This window comes from Cupressus sempervirens, chromosome 3 (genome assembly GCF_028749045.1).
Source record: "Cupressus sempervirens isolate cs-2001-9-10 chromosome 3, ASM2874904v1, whole genome shotgun sequence".
NCBI lineage: Eukaryota > Viridiplantae > Streptophyta > Pinopsida > Cupressales > Cupressaceae > Cupressus > Cupressus sempervirens.
Window position 1 is genome coordinate 656,510,430 of NC_143120.1, and position 21,519 is coordinate 656,531,948.

At 31.1% G+C, this 21,519-nt stretch overlaps 1 protein-coding gene across 1 annotated transcript; it reads right to left on the reverse strand.

Moving 5' to 3' along the window:
• Nucleotides 1-1,947: 1,947 nt before the first annotated feature.
• On the reverse strand, nucleotides 1,948-3,675 carry LOC149568411 (dihydrofolate reductase-like). The gene is made up of 6 exons (XM_089817557.1): nucleotides 3,509-3,675; nucleotides 3,322-3,414; nucleotides 3,136-3,234; nucleotides 2,892-2,933; nucleotides 2,559-2,787; nucleotides 1,948-2,372 (listed from the first exon to the last, which is right to left on the reverse strand). Exons 1-6 carry the CDS (start codon nucleotides 3,629-3,631, stop codon nucleotides 2,224-2,226), a joined length of 735 nt encoding a protein of 244 aa, XP_089673683.1. The 5' UTR covers nucleotides 3,632-3,675; the 3' UTR covers nucleotides 1,948-2,223.
• Between the last annotated feature and the right edge of the window lie 17,844 nt (nucleotides 3,676-21,519).

Genomic DNA, 21,519 nt, shown 5'->3' on the forward strand with positions numbered 1-21,519 from the left:
TGGCGATGGGTTTGTTGGTATTCCCAATTTCACCACGAAGGAGGCCTTTGGCTAGTTCAAATGATTCCATGGTGTAGTCTTGTAATTTTTTTGAGATGGTGAGGTGTTGGGTTCTTTTTTCTATTATATCAGTTTTTTGAATTGTCTGGTTGGGTAGTGTTTCTAGGTGATGATGAATTTTTCACTTCAATGCCATTAGTTGGTCTTATCATATATGTAAGACTTTTTTCTTAAATTAATATAAACTATTGGGTTATCGATCCAAAAAAAATAAAAAAATATTTTCATCAATATTTGGTGTGTTAGGTATCTTCCTTTAAAAGGATTCATAAGATTAATTTATTTGTGTCAAATTATGGTGTTCGTACATGAGCGTGGTATGGTTCTAAAACATGCATTTTGAAAAAGTGATTTATAAACATCCAAACCAAAAAAGAAATCTATCATATGAGTATTCAAATAAATTACATATTCAAAAAGTAGACTCTAAGCACTACAATTTCTAAATTACTGAAGTTTTATGATATTCAATCTGTAAGTGCCTCGAATTTTGACATCAATTGATAAGAAATTCAAAAAATAGGAAAAACACTTCCGCCTTTTGCCCAAAAGTGAGACCCAACTTCATGCACTTACCCTTAGGTTATGAATTGACACTTTATCTTGTATTAAATTGGGCCTAAATTAGATGTGAATATTGGTTTTCACCCTTCACTTGTGCTTAGGGAAGTTTATCCATTTTTCCCCTATACAATTTTATTGCCCTTAATTATAAGAAGTTGATCATTGACTTCTGAGAAATGGTCAGTTGTTGGCCTTAGTTGACTATAGGTAGTCGATTATGATTTATTATGGACAACGTTGGTGACAATGGGTAGAGGTTTGTCATTCTTGTGTCTTACCTTAAATTACTTCTAGAATCAATAAGAATATGCACTTTTCTGCATGTAGGTACCGTGGTCTCTTTAAGTTTTAATGCATGTCAACATGGTCTGCAAGGGATGTCCTTTCTTCAATCATTTTCTATGGTTTCTCTCAAATGCTGCTTTTGGTTTGAAACTTTTCTTGTAGTTTGGTAGAGTCTATGTTAGATTCATGCAATCTAAGCATGCTTTGAGGCTACTAGTTTGTGTAGTGGGGCAAGTAGTACCTTTCTTTATTGAAGTTGGAGTCTTTTGAGGTCTTGGATATTCCTCTAGGTACAATGTCCTCTATGTTTTCGTTCATCACTTCTATTCATATATTATTGGGTTGGTGGTGTGGCTTGTGCTTCTCTTTAGTGTTATTAAAGGTACATTTTGTGCATTTCTTTGGTGTTAGAATTCTACTTGTTTCTTGCATAGGCTTGTGGTGGTAATTTTGGTGTCATCTTCTCTTCTTCTAGGTGTTCTTACTAGTGTTTGGAATTATGGTTCAAACCTTTGAGTTCAACCTTTTCATCTTAAGTATATTCTTCTCTTTGTAAGTGGTTTCTATAAGATGTATGTTGTGATTTGGGAGCCTTTCTCCTAAATTTTGCTCCTATCATTTGATGGCATACTCTTTCCTATTTTGAGTTTCTCTACTATACTACTATATTTTTATTAACCAAAAAATGTTTGAAATAGCTTGTGAAATCTCAAAGGGTGCAATGACTAGTACAAATGCTACTTTTATAATGCTTCCATTCTTCTTCATTTTCATGTATTTCTTCTCTTTAAATTTGTTTTCTACATTATACTCATAAAAGATAAATTTGAGGTTAGAGTTCTATAAAAATTAGATTGTTTAAGTGACAAAAACCGATCTTGAAGGTGAAGGATAGTGTCACAAGATTTGTCTAATAACACACTATCACACATAAGATAATGACCTTGATAAGAAGTCAAATTTAAACAATGAAAAATGTAAAACTTGTGTAAATTTAGGTTTAAATACATAATATGAATTTTAAATGATTAATTAAAATTGTAAGAGTCAAAACAATTAAGATGTATATTTAAATAAATATTTTGAATCAAATACAAGAATACGTAAATTCCATCTCTATATTGTGTATTTAAAGTGATGATATGTGATGATGTACATGCACTCTTTGACTTTCTCATGAATTTGCACCTGCATAATTTGAAACTGGTACCGCTTTAATAAACGCCGAGTTTACAGCAATAGAGAGCGGCATTTACAGGTGTTATCACATCTAATAAATCAGCTATTTCTTGTTTACATATTAAATTGTACTGACTAAAGTTTAGAATGCAATAGTACATCTCCTTTTGTCATTCTATCTGCCATCGCATATCCGCCAAGAAAAACATGGATACTGTGTTTCTTTTGATTTTGTTTCGTTATGCTTTCTATGAATTGTTGTAGTAGCTTCACCGCTTGGCTATCTGTACATCACAAATCAATCATAAGGTGGATTTTTGCAAGGAATAAAACTTTAGTAGAAGCACAAGATATCAATAAAAAAATCATGGAAATGAGCTCCACATTATCATAAAACAAGTCTAAAGAAAGCTTATGATAATGATAGTAGAAGTACGAGATATCAATATAAAAATTTAGATAATTTGTACCTAATTTTGGAACTATATGTCCTTTTGGGTGTGTGATGACCAATGGGTTTTGAAAGGCCTGGATAAGATCTTTGCTGAATTCCTTCACATAATCCTTGGCACCTGTGATATGAACTGAAGGGCACTTGATAGGTGAATTATATAAAAATGACATTTGTGGATCTCTGAATTTTATTCCAGAAATGGATATTATAAACCTTATACGAGGATGATTTTGTAGCATTATACCCTGCAAATATTATAGGTACAGTTTGGATGAAAAAACATTGTGTTAAACTATTACAATTCAAAAACTGTATATTAATTGAAAAGACAGAAAGAACATTTGCTTACCTGCAACTGGTAACAAACAAGAGCTGCACATAGCATCGCACCCTACAAGTTACATCCAATGATAAAATTAAAGATACAGTTTAATGTAAACGATGTTTCATCATATTTTTAAAATCTAAAATCAAAACAATAAAACTGTGAGACTCTAAATAAGTTTTAAGACAATCAAAATGAATATAACTGGAAAAGGAAAAAGGGAATTTCTGTATTTAAAAACTATTCCAATTATTTATTCATATAGCACCTGAGAAAATCCAAGTAAGCCATCAAAAGGCCCATTCTGTTCCATGTAATCAACAATCAAAGGAAACGCCTTGTTCAGGTTCTTAAATTTTGTGAAGTCCTACATTCAATGCCAAAACATGTAAACTATGAGTTTGATATAAGCGATTAAACAAAACAATGTAAGCGTATTGATTGATATACATACTTTGTTGTACTGGAACCACTCATAATAGGGAGGAGGTAATATCCCCTCAATTTCAGATTTCCCTGCTGCAGGAAGCGGTCCATCCAAGAAGCACTGCACCCACCATTTATAACATTAATGGATTTTATGTATAATTTCTAATGAAGATATATATGCTTTGTCAAAAGAGATAAGATATGTAACTAACCATATCAAGTTTATCAGTGATGGAAGAGTCCCATCTACTTAATTGCTTGTGTAAAATGGCTCCACTTGTTCTGAATCCATGAATACACAATACTCGCAGTTTCTCATTTGTTGTGGCAGCCATAGCAAAGAGTGGTAAGATCTTTCTTGCTCTCTCTGCGAGGATGAAGAAGTGGGAGCTCGTATTTCAGATCTCACAACATTCTATTGTTTAAATAGATTGTCTATGTAATTTCTATACATGAAAACGCAGGCGAACTGCTGTGAAAGATCCAATAGTAATGTGAACAATGAGAACCATGCGTTTTGTAAAGCATCGTACATTGCTGTCAGTGTCCGAATGTGAAATTCATTAAATTGATTAGCTTGGGACCCCACTTTTCGGGGAAGTTATCTTAATTGCTGAACTACGTATCTCGCAGATACATTGGAAAGAATGAAAAGTTACAATTGATTTAATCTGAGAAATTTTATTTTTAAAAATATATAGGTCAATGAATTGACCCAAAAACTACATAATTAAATTCTGATAGCAATATCACAATTTGACTTATTTCTACTTCTTATTTATCAAACAATTTGTTTAAAAAAATTAAATTGAGTCACTTTAAAAACGTGTTTCTTCGAAATTGGATAATCTAATAAATATGTTTCTTAGTATTTCATATAGAAGTTCCAAATCATTTTCAATTTTTATAATGTCAATGGCCTAACCTACCCACGTGAATGGAATGTTGGGTTGCTATCCACTTTACTTTTTTGGTTCAAAAAAATAAAAAAAAGAAGTTGTATGATGTCACATGAATATAATTTATGTTATATATGTAATTTTTTTGTTTTTAAATGTGAAATTTAATAAATACATTTATGCATAAATAAGTAGTCATCATTATCACTAAAACACACAAGTGCAGAGTGTAGGATAGTACTACCAAAAGTATTTAACATTAAACCAACTATTATTACAATTTTAAAAATGAGTCCAACTACTAAGATATGATAAACCTTGCAATAATTTTTGTATATTAATATAAGTATAAAAAATAACTAGGAGAAAAAAAACCATATTTATTAATATTCAATTTGAGAGAATTTTTTTCAAATATTTCTTTTCAAAGTAAGGCTACATTATACTATAGTTTTCAATGAATGACAATGAATGGTTCGCATTTAACACTATTTTGATGAAGGTTAATTTATGATTAAGATTAGGACTCTATTATAAATGGTCTAAAAAATAACTTTGAAACAAAAATTATAACTTTTAATCATAATCTTGAATTGTAAACATAGTTTTTATCAATACAAACATGTAAGAAGGGTAATGATCCAATCACAAATAGTCAAGAAAATAACATAAAAAAAGAATCTTCTTAATTGAAATTAATATTATTTTAAGTGTAACAGAAGTAACTTTGTACACCCACAAACCTAAACAATACATTAGATTTTAATGATTATTATTATTGTAAGACTTTATTGCTTTAAAAAAAAAAATCAGCTTTCAACAAATCAATTATTTAGAATGACACTATATGATTATTAGTTCAAAATATATATGTTAGCAGACTTGTATTTTTTATCATTATTTAGATGTTTTAAATTTGTAATTAGAAAGTAAGATAGATGTAAATTCAATGACTACTAGAATGTAAATGATTGCTAATATTTTTTCCACACAAAATTAAAACATAATCGAGTATATACTCTTCTCTTAATATTTCTCCATATTCTTTACATGAAAAATTACAAGCAAATTAAAATCTAAATGATTATTAATACTCTTCCCTACCTAATACGATCTTTTCCTCTTTTAGATGAAAAGTATAAATAGCTAATATTGCTGTATGTGTATGACAGAAACGCAATAATGTGGTGGGCCCCACAGCATGTGTCTTTCAATGTCAAATGGGCCTCACGAGAATTTTTTTTTTCACAGCATTTCCACACTTCAAAGAATCCCTTCTTATGGAGGCGAAATTTTCGGAAGAGGAGCTTCTCTATTAGATGGAGTTTATTTAGGGCGCCGTTTTACAGATGCAAATTCAGTTTATTGAGATTTTTAAGATAATTTTGAAGTAGGAGGTCTTATGAATTTTAGTTTTAAAAGTTTAACTTCTAAAATTTATCTATGGAATCAAAATTGCACCTTGTAAAATAGAAGCTACTATTTTTGAGGAAAAAATTCTAATTAATCTTCTATCATGATAATTTCAATTTCATCCGATCTTCCACCTCATAAAACTAGATCCAAAAGCACCCCTCGTGATAGCTCACCCTTAGACTCATTAATAATTTTAATTTATATGATTTCTCTTGATTTTAGATATGGCAAATGTCATGTGCTCAAAGATTTAAGTATAATTATTACAAATATTCAATCTAACACTAATTAAGTATATTTATATATGCATTAAGAGGTTATATTTGATTGGATAACATTTTCTTTAATTAAATCTTAATTTCTATAAATATGAGAATCTATGGTGATCTAGACTAGTACATAAAGTGCTTAGTTGCACTTATATATTGGTACTTCTCGAATCTCATATAAGATTTTACACATATATTAACCAAATATAACTCAGATTAATAACAACCTAAATAAAACGTAAAGGTAACTAAACCCCAAAGCATCCCTACATCTATAGTATGTGCAATTTGGTGTAAGAGAAACAAGATTTTTTAGACAGAAATCATCTCCAATCCCTCAATTTATGGAAGGATTACAGAGATCAATTATTGAGCTTGTCAATGCTACAATAAGTAAATATATGGGTAAACATATTTCTTCTCCTTAGGATGGCTATGTTATTCATCGGTGGAAGGGTTTCATGTTTCCTTATCTTCATGCTCCACTGTGTCCATCCAAGGTTCCTCTTATCCGAGCACAAACCAAGTGGATCCCCCCAAGTGAGGGTTATTACAAACTCAATTTTGATAGAGAAGGCAATCTATTAGTCAATTGTCTAGCTGATTTTGGTATTGATGGGGTTTAAATTAACTCTTTATTCTCCCCACTTAATCTCCTTGAATTTCCCAACTTGGTTAATATTATGACAAAAGAATATGTTTAGAATATTGTCGAGCCCTTCACAAATAAACTATTTGATAGTAAATCATGGCTTCTCTTCAATTTCATATGTTTTACTTTTATGGATCTCACTTGTTCTTCTGATCAATTGTATACAGTTCAGGGTCCTGGATTGCACTTGCATTAGATGGTTTTCTTATAATATAACGGTCTCAATTGGAGTTTTGGATGAAGATCAATGATGGAAGCTTTTATGACAGTTTTTGGCTTGGCTCTTGGTGTTGTCTTCGACAACAAACAATGAATTGTACTCATACGATTTTTGGCCTCTTTGTAATTACAATGCTCTAGATTTGGGATTCACAATGACAAGTTTCATTAGTGTTGATAGATACTCTTTCTAAATGCAGTCTTTCTTCATCTGCATCCTTTTTGTATCAGGCAATAACCAAAGTTTTTATTTTTCTGGTTATTTTCTCTGGGAGTCATTCTTGAACCAGTTATTATTAATATAAATATAATGTTTTTTCCAAAAAAAAACTAAACCCCAAAGCCCCACATTAAGTGTCTCATAATATAGTTATATACATAAACCTTACTTCATTAAAATCACACCCTATACATAGTTAAAGTATAAAACTAATAGCTCCATAATCAAACCTTAAATAAACTCCAACACTAATTAAGATCTACACCTACATCGCATATTAAATTTAAAATAATCTTAATAGTAACTAACTTAAATCCTAATCTTAAACATAATTTAACACTATAATTTGTTTAATCATTATTTGTTCTAAACATTTTTAAAATCTTCAATTTAATTTAAAAATCAACCCAAACATCACTTTTAACTCACCATGGAAAAGAAACAACAAATTTGATAATAAGAACTATATATATATATGTATGTATATATGTATATCATGTTTTCACAGTACATTTAAGGGCCCATTTGGCAAGCGAAATATGACTAGAATAGGCATCTGTCTATTCTTGAAATCTCTGAATTCTTTGTTTGGGTGCAGCATGCAGGAATTAGAAATAGGCATACAATGGGAATACGTATTACATTTTATGCCAAAAAAGGGAGTATTTCAGTTCCACCTAAATAGGTGGAATTGGAATACTTATTCCTATTCCAAATTTTTACTTTGTTAATAAGTAAAAAAATTCAGATCCGTCAAAAATTTGCTCACTCATTTTTTTTGGGTGCTCAAAATACAACTGCTATAGCTCATTTCTTGCACAACTTCTCTGGTTTGGAGGTAGGTCAAAGAAGATGTTATACACAACCAAATTTCAAGCAGATGATGCAATATGTTGAAGAAACTATGCTGAGAATCCTCTCAACTCTCAAATCAAATAATGCCTTTCGAATCCAAATAGATAACTCCGAGAATTGGTATGGGTAGATTGGAACACAAGCACAAGTATTTATATAGCTTTACAAGTTATCTCGCACGTTAAAATGTCTCGGAGGATCGGTAACTCTTGCGGATTTACATTTACAGTCCATTATTGAGTTCTAATTGCTGACCAATGAACTAATCTTCAAATTCTCCAATTCTTTTTTTAGAGCAAGGATTGTGTTTGTTGTAGACTCCTCTTTTTTCTTTGCATTCTCCACTTCCTTCTTCAAATCAAGGATTGTGTTTGTTGTAGACTCCTCTTTTTTCTTCATATTCTCCAATTCCTTCTTCAAATCATGGATTATGTTTGGACTAGATTCCTCTTTCTTCACATTCTCCAATTCTTTTTTCAAATCAAGGATTGTCTTTGGAGTAGTCTCACCTTTTTTCTTTTTGTTCTCCAATTCCTTCTTCAAATTATGGATTGTCTTTGTAGTAAACTCCTCTTTTTTCTTCTCATTCTCCAATTCCTTCTTCAAATTATGGATTGTCCTTGTAGTAGACTCCTCTTTTTCCTTTTCATTCTCCAATTCCTTCTTCAAATTAATGATTGTATTTGAAGTAGAGGTGTACATTTTCCTTTCATTCTCCACTTTAATCTTCTAATTGTTATTTTCCTTGACCATAGAGTCTAGGTCATTTTTAAATTTATTATTTACCTGTGCACTATTCTCTACAAACTTGAACAACTATGTAGTAGAGACTCTTTCATTCTCAAATATTTTTTTCTAGCATTTGATTCTTTAGTCAATTTTTTGAGTTGTTCATCCATCTTTTCTTGCTACATAACTTCCTCTGTAGAAGAAAAATTCTTTATCCTGTTTGTAATTATTTGAACTTATTGTCTACTTCTTTCTCCTTGGTCTTCACATTTTCCAAGTTTGCCTATAACTTTTTTATTTTCTTCAAAAGCCCTCTAGTCTCCCTTTCCACTTTTAGAAGTGTAGAGTAGATCATTTTGTTGGTCTCTTTTGATATATTGATTTTCTCAATATTTTTCACTTTCGAGAAATTTATTTGGAGACTGCTAACTTGTAGATTAGTAGGATCTATTAGACTTTTTGGTGGATTATTATCTCTAGCAAGGGGCATCACAATGATGAAATTCATCATTTCTGTGTTTGGGTCATATGCTTGAAATATAATATTAGTATTAAATGCCTAATGTTCAACAACTGCAGCACTTTTCAATGTCTTCATAATTTGCCTATTTCTTTTGTTTGTCTAATCAAATTTTGTTGCAAAGTCATTTAAACAAGAATCTGGGTTTTCTGACACAATTGAATGTTTGAAAGGTGAATTATCACTTACATTGATGTATGCTCATCCAACTTTAGTTACTTCACCTACAAATGTATTTTGAGAATTGCCAACAACTTGAAGATGACCCATTCCAAATCCTAGTGTTTTATGACTATTTTTCAGGGTTTTGTCTAGAAGCTAAAGGTGCATACATAGTTGTCTTTGCAATTGTCATAACCTTTTTATTTTTTGCATTCGTTCACCTGTGCCAATGGGATCAACTTCAACTTGATTTGAAGTTTAAAAAAAGATTATATTTGAATGACCTTCAGAGGTATAACATTTTTTCCCTTTCTAGATGAATCATCTTCAATCTCATAGGAGAGTCCAATGATTGGTTTACTTCCACTTTGTGGTGGATCTGGTTGTCATGAGCCCAAATTTAAAGATATATGAATATTTGAATAACATATTATACAATAATAAATATAAAAATTATTAATAATATACATAAATGAATAAATGAGTTACACAATCTATTCCTAGCCAATAGCATTTGTATTACATATATTTTAATAATAAGTAAATATTATAATAATAAAATATTATAATATATTTAATTAATAACTAATAATAATAAATTGATTAAATTAATCGATATAATATTATATATATAATACAAGAGCTAATATAAATAAATACAATATATTTATTTAACATATAATATTATATTTAATAGTTATACTCTTCCAATTAAATAACTCTTATAAAATTATATTACCTTTATTCAATATAAATGAGACTATCAAATAAACAACAAATTAAATAAAACAAATAAATAATGAATAACAAATTAATCAAATCAGAGAGTTAATGATAAGGCATGTCCTTCTATTTACATCCTCCCAAGCTAATTCATCCCTATTTAATAGGGTAAGGACAGCGAGAGTAGAGGACAGAAAAAAAAATGCAAAATCAAACCAAGGGAATTAAAAAGATATAAACCAAAGTACATTCAGGTAGTCTACAGTCAACAGTCACGAGTCCGTTGGGTATAGGATAAGGTAGAAGACGCAGCAGCTTGGAGATCGTGGACAGACTAGATCATCACAGTAAGAAGGTATCAAATCTGTTGGCAAATACATTGGACAAGATCAGGGTCGTGGCTATACAGCCACGAAAATGCACTCCCTTTACAATACAGTAGGCATATACATGGCCCAACACTTTAAATAATACGTGGAACGAGCATAGTACGTGGGTTTAGACAGCATCAGACCCAATAATAACGTGAAGCTGGTCAAGCTTTGATGTGTATATTAACACTCAAAGCAATAATCAATGAAACATTATCATCGATGGGAAGAAGTGTTAAGTTGATCTAAAGAGGAGAATATTAAATTGGTGGATTGATTTATTGATAAAGAAAGGGGCATTAATTAATAATAAGAGGAATATTATAAGAAAGGAATCTAACTTCTTTGTCTTAGAGAAAATAATCATTCATATGTATTTATTATTCAAAGGATTGACATCTCTTGAAGATAAATACAAAGTCTCATATATTTCCTAGTACTTGAAGCCATCAAATTGGGAATCTAGAACAATTAGAGGTAAATCTAAAAAGGGGACATTACAATGGTACTGCAATTGGATTCCAAATCCGTTCACCACTTGGACCAAGGGGCCCTATATATGCATAAGCCATGTTTTGCATGCATCATAGTTTCCCCTTTAATATATGCTTGTTTAATAGGATCACTCATTTGAAATTTAACAATATGTTTTCCAGTCTCAGTCGACTCGGGATCTTGAGTACCTTGAGTGTCTTTGTCAGAGTTAGTGTCATTTTGTCTTTGACTATCACTACCACTACCACTACCTAATTGATATAGTATAGATGGATGTTTTTAATTCCAATAATCACTAAAATTTTCACCCTCCTCAATTTCTCTAAAAGGTGCTAAAGTCTTTGGTTCACCTAGATTTTTCCTCATTTCCCGAAAAACCAATCATTTGGTTTGATACCAATACATAGATTTGCATGCCTCTTTAATTCTTTTAGCATGGATTTCTTAGAAGGTTCAATGGATTTCTTGTAGAAATTGAAATATGTCATAGACTTTGATTTGTGCGACTCTGATATGTGCAATATCATAATTTGGGATGACAATTCTTGCATTGAAATATTATTCTTTGTTGTATGTTTCTCAATCTCTTTCTTAACCTCGTCCCAGGAATCCATGTTTCAAAACTTTTCTACCAATGACATCACCTAATGCTAATATTTTCTTGTAAAGTTCCCCTTGTCAATAAGTCTTGAGTTGATGATGTTGAGTGGATCATAATTCAAGTGACTAACAAGATCAAAGCTTAAAAAATTCACCAATTCATTTGCCACATTGAAAGCCTTTCTCTTAAATATGAGTCCTCCAACTACAAAAGGCAAGGAAGGAAATATCATTTTCTTTTTTTGTCCATTGAGTTATTCATCTGCACTCTCCATCTAGCATACATAGTCCAATGCAAAAACCATCGCTCTCACATGCATTGGAATTTTGAATAGTTCAACCATAAAACCATAAAACCTTAACACGCTATAGTCTTCCATGAATAACCAGTCATCCAATTGAGATTGACTTCCAAGTTGATTGTAATCTTTACAAGACATGTGCAATCTAGGCATCAGAGTGTCTATGATTCTATGGTAAATAGGTGCAAAAAATAAGTCTACAAAATGGTTGTAGGACTATTATTGCTACCACTCATCCTCATCTTATGTGTCAACTCATATACTAGACTTGGAGTCTTTGATTTATTCTAGGTTTTCTCATCAAACTTAAAGACCTCAATATCAAGCTTGCTATTCTTAGTCTCAAACATTGGGTGACGCTTTTCTACAAGAAGGTAGCACAAATAACTTTTGAGCATGTATGTCTTACATGTACCTTATTGAATCAATAGTAATTATCTTTTCATAGATTCAACAAATCAAGGATAACTTTAGTGACTAATATTTTTTAATTGGCTAATCTCACTCATCGGGGACACCAAATTTGGCTAATTTTTTTATACATTTGGGGTGTCCGTTGTCTACACTTTACCAAAATTAGGTTGCATTCTTACGCCAATCACCAATAATAATACATAACAATTTATGTTTTACTGATGACTTTGCCAATGGAATCTAATTATTCTACACAATAAATTAAATATTTTCGCCTACAATTTCTAAGGATTATCTTAATCGATGGTTATATTCGCCAGTATTTGGTAAAAATTTAAGTCAAGTTACAAGTTAAGTACATAGATTTAACTTGTGTCTCTATTCCGAAGAATTTTCATGAAAATTTTTATCCTTTCTTACTTTGGCTTGAAATAGATTTGATTGGGGATACATGTCTTTACTTCAGGGACTTTGTTTAAAGCTTGATCCTTTTGAAATTTTAGCATGAAATAAGATTTTGGTCATTAATTTAGGATCATCTAATGGTGTTTCCCTCAAACCACCATTCAATAATTTGGAAGGAAACTATAATGATAAAAATGGGCTAAATTTAACCTTAATATTTGATTTAATTAATAAGGCTCCATATAACAATATTAATAGTAAAATCATAGTTTCTAGGTATGTGTACTTTTGTCCATAGTTTTCATCAATAATGAAAGATTCACCAATATTTTATAGAATTTTCATACAATTGAAAAACAATTCGTCAACAAAATTTAAAATATTCCTATCTAAAAATAAAAAAATTTGCAATAGAAATTAATTTTTCCCCCCCTGAACTAATGTTTGATTCACCAAAATTTTATACTTTTTTCTAAATGGGGGTTTCTTAAAGTTATTGCTATCAATAATAAGTTGAACATAATTATATCTTACTTCTACCTTGTCAACCGAGTCACCTCAACAATGGATATTATAAATCATTTCAAGAACAATGGCCCCCACTTCCTTGTTATTGTCCAATCCCAGACAAAATGCTAACACTCAAATAGTATTATGAACCCATGGCACAAAAAAATCATATTAATAAGGAGGCTTATGATCTCTGTCCAGTGTAACAATAACACTAGTATTATCAGTAGACAACTCTGAGATTATTAAAACCTTAATACAGGAAACTTGATGCAGGAGCATCTTGCATCCAAAATAAAGGGGAGACATGTTGAATGTAAAATTTGAAAAAAAAAAAAAATTGAAAAAAAATAAAAAAATAAAAAAATTTGTGGAGGAGAGAGAAAGTGATGAAAATAGGAAGAAAAATAATTTAAAATAGAAAACAGGAAAAAAGGGAAAAAGTGATTTCTATTTTCGAGGTGCATAGGTGGCATAAATAGAAAAATAAGAAAAATAGTTGTCATTACATTAATCAAGGTGTGTAGGTGGCATCTTAGAAGCTTGTGGAAAGTTTTTTAAATCTTGCATTTAATATTTGTTGTGATCCATAAAGGAAATGTAATTTTCTAATTGGGCCACATGGTGTTGCTTAGTTGTAATTCTAGAAGGTTATGGAAGTTGTAGAAGGTTGTGGATAATTCATGCATGGGGTGGTAAGTGCCTATTTAAGCAAGGCATATGAACATTTCTAATCAAGCTTGGAGAAGCTCAAGGAGTAGCTTGAGGAATGGAAGCTCAAGGAGAAGTTTGAGAAGTAGAAGCTAGAAGGTGTGAAAACTCTAAAGGTGTAGCTCTTCAAGTAGAAGTTATTGGTGAAGCTCTTGGTGTGAAGACTCTTATTTAGGATTTCTCTTATGTTGAAGAAGTCATATCATCTTGTGGGTGTTGTAAGGATTTTTCAAGTATAATAAAATTATTTGTGAAGCATTTTTTTTTTTCTTGGTCTCTATATTGTTGCATTCTTGGTTGTGAGTTGTTAGAGTGGTGTGACCCTCTATCAAAACTTGAAAAACTCTTTCTAGTTGGTCATAATCTTGTGCTAGTTTATCCATCTCAATCCACTTGTTAAAGCTATCTACTTTAAACCCTAGCCCTAGGTCTAGTAGAGTATACAATTCACTCTCAGTTATGGATTAAATTTCCTCCTAAGTGTTTTGGTTTACGATTACCTTTCCATTTTCATCATAATTTTGAGTGCATAAAATTACAATTTTTGGGAAAGGGAATACATTAGATACTGCTAGGTTTGGTAATCCACTAACCAACATAGCTAGTTTATTTGTATGTGCACCAATACTTTTGTTAACGTTGAAATATTTTCTCCCCTTATGTGGATCTTTCCACTTATTAAACATTGAATGTCTAGTTTCCATGATTCCCATATATCCATGGATAACAAGATTAAAAAAATCATGATATTCAATGGTGAAACTTGAGCACAATGCTCTTGATTTCTATTATGCCTTTCTTTCAGCTTGCACTCGTACTAGAGTTTTTCACTTTGTTTTTCCCATGCATGCTATTGGTATTACACAAAATTTAAGCCCTAATATAAAAATTGTAGACCTAAGAACTCTACTACTACAAGCGCTTTGCAATTTCTTTTTGAAAATTGTAAATACTTAGAATTGAGATTAAATTATTTTAGGTTGAATTTAAGTTGTGCTAGAGTGGTGCTAGCAGACACTTAGACAACATGTACTCTCTTGTGATCCTCAAGTTTTAGTCTTTAGAAATTAGAATTCAGATACAGTCTTTGAAAACCTTGCAATCTTAGACTCTTGAAACTTCATAGTCTACAAATATTAAAAGTGAAAGTTTAAAAGTTAAAACCTAAGTAATTAATAATTAATAATGGTTTAAAGTATTGTAGTCTTTACAATGTACATGTAAGTTAATACCACTAAGTTACCAACATGACTAATAGTAACAACAATGTACATAATAACTAATTACATAATACATCGGTGCAATTCTTAAATAAATTAAATAATAAAAAATGAACTTAAAAATCAACAACCCAATATGATTTTCGAGTTGATATGGGGAATTTTATTGATGTTTTCTAGAATCATCCATAACTGTGACATGTGTCATGATATGTGACATGTGTCACAATTCTGGATAACTCTAGGAAATAATGATAACATTCTCCAAATCAACCTGGAATTCATCCTGGGTTATCAATCTTTCTTTCAATTATGGTCAGGCATAACAAAGACTAAGGGAACAACCACCATCACTTTTCATTGAATTTGGGACATGACGACACATGTCTTGACTTGGAGAAGAAATAAAGTAATAAAATTTATGTTATAACTTTTAAAATTAATTATTAGGCCCAAAATAGAGTTAGATCAATTCCTTTCACGATAAGTTATAATACTGTTAACATAGAATTTGAAAAGTTTAACTAACATTGTGATGCTCAATTGAGCAATGGGAGGAAACATGTCAAAATTCCATATGAATCTAGGCATAGGGGAAAACATTCCCAAAATTGACTTGACACTACTAAATTTTGGCTTGAATTGTGACGGACATCTATCACCCAAGTGACAAAACCATGAATTTTCTCCCATGCGACAGGCGTCAGAATTTTATTATCACAAATTGTGATGGCAAGGGCATTCAATGCAATTGCGAGAGATACAATTGTCACAACTAGGAGGAAGGAAGGGGCAAGAGTTCATGCTGACAACGTCGCAATTATGATAGTATGTCATCGTAATTACACCGTCTTAAGCTTCTAGTTCATCATCTCAATGGCAACATCCATGCGACAGTTGCACTGTGGAAGCAACATTGATCCACTTGAACTAACCATCGTAATTGTGATAATTTTATGATAGTTGTGTTGTGCAAGTGATGACTAGCCGTTAGAACATGTCATCACAATTGTGATGGCTAGCTAGATTATTAAAAAAAAAATTCTTGTAATGCCTAATTTTGCATTTTCTTTTTTAATATTTAATTTTGCCAAATAATTTAATTTTTTCTATCATTTCATATATGATTTTTGAGGAGGCAAAGCTTGCACCTGAGTTAGTTCTCAAGAAGAGGAAAAGAAATGAAGAATAGGAGAAGGACAAGAAGTGGCAGTGGAAGTTGCAAAAGTAAAAAATGCTACAAACCACAAACTAATATTTAAGAAGCTTGAGAAATATTCAAAGGAGTATACAGAGCAGGTAGTAAATTTCTTGATTTGTGAGTGATGTGTCATCATTGCATCTAGTTTTAAATGTGTACCTTATTTACTTTTTGGCAACTTTTATATCATTTTATGAGTCACCAAGGAGTATGTGGATCCTTTAATAAATTGTTGAGTTCTTTATTGATGTGTCATCATGGCATTTAGGGTTGAGGAATGTACAGGCTTTCTTGTGTACATTGTGACAAAAATCAAGAATGGGAGATTATCCTATTGAAGAGAGAAATGGGATTCAAGCTCAAGAGAGTAAATTGAAGTCTATTAGGCTCAAGAGAGAGTTTTGTGAGTCAATTTGAGCCTTATTTCCTGACTATGAGTGCTTCACTCTTGTATGACCATTAAATAATGAGAAGGATCTCCAACGACTTGATCAAATTCATGTAAGACATATTTTCTAATTCTATACTTTATTTTCTTTGGATAATCATGTTACAATTAGATTCTTTTATATTATTATTATTTTTTTAAAGAGGAGTAAATGCTTTGACCTGGAGCTATGAACCAATGAGGCCACAAACAGGGGACCTCATCACCATGAGATTTGAACATTGATGGCAAGGATAACAACACAACTTAACCATCACAACATGCCACTATTGGTAGATTGTTTTATATTATGAGAGTGATAATGTAGCAATAGTTATTGCAAAGTAATTGTAGTTAACTACGCATTTTTCCCATAGCTAGACAAATTGTGCCTAGAATTCCAAGTTGGTCTTGATGCATTGACAAAGTTTGTATTTGAAAGAACTAGGCCAAACTATGTTGGGTCAACAATCATGACTGGTCCAATACTTGCAGGGCTCATAGAATCCTTCTTGGTTGAAATTAATGTAGGGGTTGTGTCGACAATTGCAACATCATGGTAGGTGAATGTAATGGGCCATCTTTCATTTATGAACTTTTCTACTAATGTTCATTTCTAGTTTCTATTGATGTTCTGTGTTTCCCAAAATTGTTGCAAGACTATTCATGACTTTTAAATTGCAAACAAATAGTTTTTACAAGACCTTATAGTAGCGCATGCTACATATCATACTATCATAATGATTATTTTGGGATCAAATTAAACCTGGTATTTACTGATTTGCTATGGATTGCATGGTTGTAAATAATTAGCTCATTTATCAGGATTGGCAAACTACAATCCAATGTAAATAATTAGTGCATTTATCAACAATATATACATATAAATACAAGACAAATATTGAGAAATGTTAATCATTCATTTTAATACATATAAATATATTCACTTTAAAGTTTTAAACAAATATTATAATCATTGTTTCCTTACTAGAAACAAATATGATGACTTATATTTTTGGAACTTAATAACAAATAAAATAATTGCTAAAGTATTCAATTTGAAATGAAAATTAATTGACTTATTTACCTCATTGATAGATCTAGAAGAACCTTGCAGACTCATTGCTCAGAGTTGTTCAGCCATGGTTGTATAGCCTTGTTTGTAGGCTAATTTCTAATCCTCTTCAGAAGTTGCTTTTTAATCCTCCATGGCCTACATTTTTTCTTGGTATCATGATTTTTTTTGTAATCAATTTGATCAAAGACCAAATTTTTTACAATTTATAAATATTTGCATATAATTTTTCATTTACTTATACTTACAATTTGTGCAACAAGTATGGAATATCCACTTGAGCCAAGATTGTGATGCACGTTCTTCTATTTTCTTGCTTCAGTTGCATTTGACGTGTCAGGAAACCTATGTGAAGTTTGAAATATGCTAGATCACATAAGTATTAATAGTAATCAATACATAATTTCATTCTTAATATTATGACATACCTTCTTTCCTTTGGTGGTACTATTTCTCCACCATGTATTGTTTTTTTCTTAGTGGCATCCTTTTTAGGATTCTCCCACTCAATAATAGGAACATAGGGGGTTGCTCATAACAAGGGTTGTTTTTCATTTGGGTCCTATAGTTGTACCTAATATACTTCAAAACTTGGCCCACTTTCTCACATAGCCTAAGTCTTTGAAATACGTTGGGTCCAAAAAGTGTTGTCATGGCATTAATGAGTTTATCCTTTAACTCTTTTGTTTGCAAATTCTAACTTTTAAGAAAATAAAAAATTTGTTAGACTCATAAATGAATTGAAGCTACCTTTTAATTTATATGAAGAAATTGATCAAAGGAAACATGATCTAGCAATGAAATCAAATTATGATACCCTGTGTGTATAGACGGCCCAAATATGCACAAAAATTCATCATTAAGTTTTCATAAAATAGATTATTCCTTGCAAAATAATAATGAGATTAGTAGTTATTACAAGGGACTGCATGTGAGGTTCTAATGCATTTTATTATGAGTATAAGATTGTATAGTAAAAGAAAGGATCAATCTTTAAAGTACCTGAAAGTTGGGCTACTCTCAAGGGAAGACCAACTATATTTCTCATGAGCAATTGATCACAATTCTTTAGTGTTCCTGTACATCTAACATAGGTACACCCAGGAATATCCTTATTACCTCTTGCATAAAATAAATCCAATATTAAAAAATGCCCCCAAGAAATAATAGTTAAAGTGAAATAAAAACATGAAAAATGAGAGATAAAAAGAGGAATCTACTTACCAATTTAGGCATTGCTATCGCATCTATGGCCATGCTATGTGTCACCGAATTCGTAGTTAGCATTATCTCTTCAGTTATGTTCATTGTAGCAGGCAATATAGTGAACATAGGATCAATGGTATGAGCTTTAAAACGAGATTAATAGAGCACAATAAAACAAGATTTTAAGAGCTATTAAAAAAAAAAAAAATTGAACAAAACACAAGTGTAGGATAGAATATGTGATGTACTTGAACCACCTAAAGTATCATCCTCTAGGGCATCACCATTGAACATCTTCAACATCCTCTGTAAAAATAACACATGCATTTTATTTAATGACATAAATAAAAGAGTATACTATAAATATTGTTATTGAACTTTTCTTATAATTAAAAACTACATTAATATTTACTGCATATGTCTCAACTAGGTTCATCAACTCATCCTCCCTATATTGTGTTTCAGGATTTTAAGGTTGAATTGAAGCCAATTTCTTTAACCTTATTAATAAATCATGAAGCATGCCTTTTTCATTGTAGCCATAGGATTAGCAGCTAATGTAAAAACAATCATGAATTCATCTTGCTCATCATGCGGCTCCTCATGGACTACTTTTTCCTTTCCCTTTTCATGACTAGCACTCGTATGTGAGAACAATATTATTAGTGCTATATTAAAAATCAATCCAAAATAGCAGTGAAGAATAAAACATAATAAAAAATATGCATTAACATATTTATTGTATCTAATTTGTACAACAACAATGAGTTTTACCTGTCGGGAAGAAGAAGTCCAATGAGAACCATCACCATTTTGCATATCCTATGGTTGTTGATCCATACTATAGCCCTATATTTCAAAAAAATAAATCATTGAGACATGTTAAAACATGTGTTATTATTCTACATTAGCAAAAAATAAAATAAAATTTAATGGTGTGTTGGATTCATTGATTGGAGTTAATTTTAACTGTGCATAGTACGTACCACCTCACCCATAATAGTGTCTTTGTTTGTATCTATGTGATTTAAATTATAATCAATAATAAGATCTTCGCCTCCACATATTGATCTTATCACACACACAAATACATGATTTCCCTCACCCACCTCAAGTATGCAATTGGGTTGCTTCTTAGTTGATGCATGTCTTGTACTATTTATAAAACTTGCAATATTCCCTAATGTTTTTGGCCTTTCATCAATGTATATGACTATTTTTTTTCTTTGTTCACTAAATTTTTGTTGTATATAATTTTCCACGAGTGTATTCCTACACATACTTTTTTATATCTAGCAATATGCATCCAACTATTGTAATTATAGTATGGTCTAACATATTCGATCAATTCAACAACCTTTTTGTAAGAGACCTTTATGTCATCCATGGAAAATAGGCCCAAATCATGTAATGAGGATGGTGCTATGCGATATATCCTCTCTCCAAAAGAAAAATTAATGATTATTGGAGGTCACCTTCAGTCTCATCATCATAAGAACATGACCTTCCTTGAGCAAGGAAAAATTTCATGTGCTTATTGAATTTCTTTTTGATATTTTGATCTCGAGTTGATCTCCTTGATTTATACATACTCACTTTTTTCTTCCATTCCTACATTTTCCTCGCTTGAGGAAAAATATGACAAATACCTATTTGTTGGTACCTAAAGTCCAAAAAATAAGAGAGATAGTTGGCAATGAGAGACATATTTTACAGATGGTAAAAGCCATTAATCTCTATGGGGTCTACTAACTTATACTTGATGATCCATGAGACTGTGTGGGATGCTCATGAAAGGGCTTTAGGTTTCTACATATACAAATCAATTTTCTTATGTTAGCTAAAAAATTCATTATACATATACTCAAAATTACATCAAATATTAGCATCACATATGAATTATAAATAGTAAAAGGTACTTAACAAGTTAATTAAATTAATTATTGATCTATCAAGAATTAAATATTGAATAACATAGGCATTGATCACATAATAATATATTTCATTCTTTTCATTGATAATCAAAACCCCCTCCAATGTTAGCTAATCAACTGCCCCATCATTGATAATATTCTTCATCCATCTCATCATCAGGATCATCATCATAGATGACATCATCACTACCACTATTGTGGTCATCATTGTCATTGTCATCGCCATCATCATCATCATCATCATCCTCACCATCACCATCATCATGATCGATGGAAGCATCATCATCGTGATCAGTAGCAACATTATTTTCATTAGAAGCATCATCAATTAACTCTTGATCATGATCCACTTCTTCCTCTTCCTATGTATCTTCTTCTTCCATCGCATTATACTTTATCGACCTTCCTCTTGGATCATGTCTAACAGCAAATGACTAACCCATTTTATGTGGAACCTCTAAGTAAAGTACCTTCTCACATTGACTTGGAAGAAAATAGGGCTCATCCCCAACTGGCTCAAACAACCTTGTATTAATCATTGGAAATCCATTCTCATGCTTAATAACAATTCTATTAGGATCATTTTGATTGAGTCGTAGTCTATACCATTTGATGATGAAGATAACTAATTTGAAAGACATAAATTCAAAAATGCCATAGTATCAATTTTGAGATTCTTGAGGATGTA